Source organism: Solenopsis invicta, chromosome 8 (assembly GCF_016802725.1).
Source record: "Solenopsis invicta isolate M01_SB chromosome 8, UNIL_Sinv_3.0, whole genome shotgun sequence".
Classification (NCBI taxonomy): domain Eukaryota; kingdom Metazoa; phylum Arthropoda; class Insecta; order Hymenoptera; family Formicidae; genus Solenopsis; species Solenopsis invicta.
In genome coordinates, this window is record NC_052671.1 from 19,931,556 (window position 1) to 19,937,389 (window position 5,834).

Sequence of the window (5,834 nt, forward strand, 5' to 3'; positions counted from 1 at the left end):
ACTCGAAATTCATACATTGGTTAGTTGACTCGAATTTTATACATTAGCGACAAGTCGAAATTCATAATTTGCGATAAGTCGAAGTTCATACATTTGGGGGACGAGTCGAATTTCATAATTTGCGACGAGTCCATATTCATACATTTTGCAACGAGTCAAATTTCAGACATTTGTAAGAGAGTAGAAATTCATACATTTTGCGAACGACTCGACATTTCTACATTTGACGATAATTCGAACATCATACATTTCACGAACGATAATTATACACATTCCAATAACGACAAATAACGTAGCTCACGCGAAGGCCTCGTGCATGAACGTTTGAAATAGGTGTAAACATGGCAGAGAATTTGTCCTTGTTATCGAGACGGCGGGCGACCGTAAAAGGTCAAGTCACGCGTATTTACAATTTCGCAGTTTCTATGCCTTTGGATCTTATCGATGTTATAGAGTGCCAAGCGAGGTTACAAAAACTGGCCGATTTGTGGAAGGAATTTGACGATGTTCAGGGCCGTATTGAGGATATCGGTCTGGCCGAGGATGATGAACCAAGCGAGGAACAGGCACGAGAAAGAGAGGCATTTGAGACAACATACTATCGTGCAGTGGCTGAATTGAAGAGGCGAATTGATCCAAGGCAGGAACGACACATTGATAACGGGATGCACGCGAGAGCGAATCAGGAATTTGTAAGCGAGACACGAGTTGGGAAAATGAAGCTGCCTACCCTGGAACTGCCGAAATTTGATGGAACCCAGGCGCAGTGGCTATCATTTCGAGATACATTTCAAACGTTAATTGATAGTAATACATCATTAGAAAAAATACAAAAATTTCATTATCTAAAGTCATGTTTGCAAGGTAGCGCGGCTGAAGTCGTGCAATCATTAGATGTATCAACCGATAATTATTCAATCGCATGGGCTCTATTAAGAGAGCGATTTGAAAATAAGAAGTTGTTAATACATCAGCATATCCATGCGCTGTTGGGCATGGGTTCCATCATTAAAGAATCTCCGGCACAATTGCGTAGATTAGTGGACGAAACGAAGAAGCATCTCCGAGTATTAAAATCGCTAGGCGAGCCAGTCGATGACTGGAATAGCATCATCATTTATACAGTCATGTCGCGCGTGGATGTTCAAACCAAACGAAAATGGGAATCAGAGACAGTCGAAAATGAAACACCCACGTTACAAGAACTTTTAGATTTTTTGTCACGACAATGTGTAATATTAGAAAATTTGCAAACAAATAAATGTTCAATTAATTCGACTGCGTCCTCCTCTGTGCGTAGAGGAGAAAAAATGAGTGTTAACATAGGTCGGTTTGCTGACAAGAATTGCGTAATATGTCACGGCGATCATGCAATTTATCATTGTGCAAAATTTAAAGACATGACTACGTCGGAAAAATTAGGCGAAGTACGGCGTCATCGGTTATGCTTCAATTGTTTGCGCAGAGATCACACGGCAGATAGATGCACGGCAAGCGGGTGCAGGCAATGCGGATTAAAGCATAGCACGTGGTTGCATAATGATAAACTCGGGATATCGGTAGACTCAAGGGCAAGGTCAAATAACGAAAACTTGATATCGGAAATCTCAAAAAAGACAAGGAGCGATTCAAGCGATCAGGCTAGTTGCTCGGTAGTGTCTACGGTAGTAACATGTCCAAATCAAGTGTTGCTTGCGACCGCTTCCGTCAGAATCAATGATCGATTCGGCAATGAGCACCTGTGCAGGGCTTTCTTAGATTCGGGAGCACAGGTAAACATAATTCGGAAAGATGTATGCAAGCGTCTTCAACTAAAGGAAAGGGTAGCTAACCTTTCGTTATCGGGAGTTGGATGTAGGTTGACTAGCGCCACGGGAACCGTCAGCGCAGTTATACATTCGGTTGTAGGTGAATTTAGCGTCAGGTTGGATTTTCTAGTCATGGAATGTATAACAGACCCAATGCCATTGCAAAGAATGGACAAGAATGCGCTGCACATCCCGAAGAACATCAAGCTATCAGATCCAGAGTTTGGAACCCCCGGAGAGATCGACATTCTGCTGGGAGGCGGAATAGTTTGGGATCTGCTCTGTGTGGGACAGATACGATTGGGCCGCAATTTGCCAACCTTGAAGAAGACGAAACTTGGTTGGATCGTGGCAGGAAACATGATGATGTCGGACGGACATAAGCATCAAACCCGCGCAACATTGTGCGCAATCGCTGGTGAACCAGATTTAAATCATCAATTGGAGCGTTTTTGGCTCATAGAGGAGAGCCCACTGCAGCGGGATGCCGGGAAGGAGACGATGTGCGAGGAAGAATTTAGGAACACACATAAGCGAACGCCGGACGGGCGATTCGTGGTACGTCTGCCTTTCCAGGAGGATCCTAGTTGCTTGGGAGAATCACGAAGAGCGGCCCTGAAGCGTTTACAGTCAGTCCATTGGAGACTGGATCGTGATGCAATCCTAAAGAGGCAATACATTGAAGTAATGGAAGATTACTTAAGGTCGGGACATATGACTCAAATTGACGAGAAGATATCGGCATCAGAGGAACCAGTGTATTACTTGCCTCATCATGCAGTCGTTAAGGAGGAAAGAGAGACAACAAGGCTCAGAGTAGTCTTTGATGCGTCGTGCAGATCATCATCTGGCAAGTCACTCAACGATGTATTGAGAGTAGGACCAACTATTCAACCAGAATTATTTGAGGTGGTTCTACGTTTCCGACAGCATCGGTACGTACTGACGGGGGACATCGAGCGAATGTATAGACAAATATACATTGACCCTAAGCAGCGAAATTTGCAACGCATTTTATGGAAGGCAGATTCGACATCACCGGTGGAGGCATTCGTATTAAACACGGTAACATTTGGCGTTGCGACAGCTCCATTTCTGGCTGTAAGGTGTCTGCATCAATTAGCGTGCGAGTGTCAATCGGAAAGTCCAAGGACAAGTGAAGTCATATTAAAAGATTTTTACATGGACGACCTAATTACCGGGACGGATGATGCAGAAGAACTGAAGAAAATAAAAAATGAAGTTAGTCGGATACTCGCTGCAGGTGGATTTCCAATGCATAAATGGAAATCAAATTTGCCTGAACTGGTCGAGGACCGGGGTGAGTCAGAAGAAAACATGAGAAAACCATTGGGTGAACAGGTCAAGACTCTAGGATTATTCTAGCGTGTTGAAAAGGACTCACTTACATACAGAGTCAAGGAACCTCCATCAGAAATTCACATCACGAAGAGAACAATTCTCTCCATCATATCACAAATTTACGATCCGTTGGGTTTGATTAACCCGGTGATTGTTCAAGCAAAGATTCTAATGCAACAAATATGGCAATGCAAGGTCGGTTGGGATGAGTCTCTGCCGGAGAACCTGCACACCACGTGGAAGAAATATTGTCAACAGCTACATAAACTGGAAGAAATTAGCATTCCGAGAGGAATCATTGCGACGAGTTCGACAAAAATTGAAATCCATGGATTTTGCGATGCCTCGGAAAAAGCATATGGAGCTTGTCTGTATTTAAGGTCAACTAATAACGAAAATCAACGAACATGTCAGTTAATCTGTGCAAAGTCGCGTGTAGCGCCAATTAAGAAAATCAGTTTGCCACGTTTAGAATTATGTGGAGCGTTGCTGTTGAGCAGATTGATGGAGAAGGTAATCAATGCACTCACCTGGCAAGTAGAAGAGAAACATTACTGGTGCGATTCGACAGTGACTTTAGCCTGGATCAAGGGAGAACCGTCTAGATGGAAAACCTTCGTGGCCCATAGGGTCACTGAAATACAAAAGACCTCTACCGAAATACAATGGCATCATATTAGATCTGAAGAGAATCCGGCTGATATGTTATCCAGGGGAGTCGAACCGGAGAAGTTAAATTTTAAAAGTCGGTGGTGGAAAGGCCCAGAGTGGCTAGAAAATGAGACCGTTTATTATCCGCTAGAGTCATCATGGTTATCGGAGATACCAGAAGGAAGAGTGATGTCTACGACGGTCAACGTGGAGCCCGGGTTGAGTGTTTGGACAAGGTATTCATCATTGAAGCGATTGAAGCACGTTATCGCTTACTGCCTCAGATTCTCACACAATTGCCGGAAGGTTACAGACCGGTTGACGAGTTGGTTATCGGTCAAGGAATTAGAGGAAGCATTGAACATCATATTGAAGCAGCATCAAAAACAGCATTTTGCAAGAGAAATAGTCGATCTGCAATCGAGGCGCCAAATCTCAAGAAAAAGTCGATTATTAGCGCTCAATCCGTTCATGGATGATACGGGATTATTGCGTGTAGGCGGACGCTTGAAAAACGCTCCGGTGTCATATTCTCGAAAATTTCCCGTGGTGTTGGCGACTCGGAATCAACTAACCGATTTGATCATAAGAGATAATCATTTGAGAAGTTTGCACGCGGGCCCCGAAGCCCTTTTAAGCATAATCAGAGAACAATATTGGATTATATCCGGTAGATCAGCTGTGCGGAGAGCCCTGCGCAGGTGCATCGTATGTTATAGATTTAATTGTAAGACGCCGAAAGAAATAATGGGAAACTTACCGGTTCACAGAGTGAGCCCGGGTAGAGCATTCTTAAATGTAGGTGTAGATTTCGGTGGGCCATTTAACATTAAGATATCGCGTAATAAATCAGCCAAGGCATATATTTGTCTGTTCGTGTGTTTTGCAACTCGCGCCATTCATTTGGAATTGGTTAGTGATCTAAGTACGGCGGCATTTCTCAACTCGTTAAGACGTTTCATTGCAAGGCGCGGTAAATGTTTGAATATTTATTCGGACAATGGAACGAATTTTGTAGGAGCGAATAATGCGTTACAAAGATTGAGAGAGTTGCTGAGGGATCAAAATCATCAAAAACAAGTAGATACATTCGCGACAGAACAGTCAATTCAATGGCATTTTTTACCGCCTTACGCTCCCCATATGGGAGGCTTGTGGGAGGCGGGTATAAAATCCGTTAAGACACGTTTGCAAAAGGTGTTGGGAGAGGCGCTCCTTACATTCGAGGAATTCTACACGCTTTTGACAGAAATCGAAGCATGTTTGAATTCTAGGCCAATAACTTCCATGTCAAATGATCCTTCAGATCTCGCGGTTTTGACCCCCGGACATTTTTTGATCGGGGAATCGTTAAACGCGATTCCGCAGATTGAGCTGACGGAAGTACCAACGAATAGATTGACCCGCTATCAATTACTTATTAAATTGCATCAACATTTTTGGACTCGTTGGAGCCAAGAATATTTATCGCAATTACAATCAAAGTCTAAATGGAGGAGCGCTACCTCTGATCAGGAAAGGATAAAACCTAACGATTTGGTGATTTTGAAGGAAAATCAGCCACCTCTTAAATGGAAACTAGGGCGTATTTTAGAAGTGCATCCCGACAAGGAAGGCCATGTTCGAATTGTAATTGTAAAAACGGAGAATGATATTGTAAAAAGACCGTTATCAAAAATTTGTGTCCTTCCTAAATCGGATTAGTAATAAAATAGCGCTGTACAAGGATATCGGACACATCACATTTTAGTGAGACATACAATTGTGTGCCAAGGACAAGGTTGAAAACTGTATTTTCAAGGCGGGCGAGATGTTTAGGAGTTACCGAAATTGTGAGCCTAACGTGATCGTGGGCCCGACGTCTAATAGGTACGTCTCCCGAAAGGAGGGGGAACGTAAGAGCTCGCGCTACCGGCGAGAAGGAGTCGTGAAAAGATAGTCGTAGACAACGCACGAGAGTCCTGCTCTAATTTTAAGTGAAATTGTATTAACATGACGCGAGCGACAAGCTGT

General features: G+C 43.4%; 2 protein-coding genes across 2 annotated transcripts; both read left to right on the top strand.

The window, feature by feature from the left end:
- The first annotated feature begins 341 nt into the window (after positions 1-341).
- On the top strand, positions 342-3,194 carry LOC105207293. Its single transcript, XM_011176722.3, has one exon. The coding sequence runs from the start codon at positions 342-344 to the stop codon at positions 3,192-3,194; it is 2,853 nt and encodes a 950-aa protein (XP_011175024.3).
- Positions 3,195-3,341: 147 nt separating this feature from the next.
- Positions 3,342-5,525, top strand: LOC113006138. Its single transcript, XM_026142071.2, has one exon. It carries the CDS (start codon positions 3,342-3,344, stop codon positions 5,523-5,525), a length of 2,184 nt encoding a protein of 727 aa, XP_025997856.2.
- Positions 5,526-5,834: the final 309 nt, after the last annotated feature.

Excerpts from the sequence above, each read along its gene's own strand:
- LOC105207293 (XM_011176722.3), top strand. The coding sequence starts at position 342 with ATGGCAGAGAATTTGTCCTTGTTATCGAGACGGCGGGCGACCGTAAAA.
- LOC113006138 (XM_026142071.2), top strand. The coding sequence starts at position 3,342 with ATGCAACAAATATGGCAATGCAAGGTCGGTTGGGATGAGTCTCTGCCG.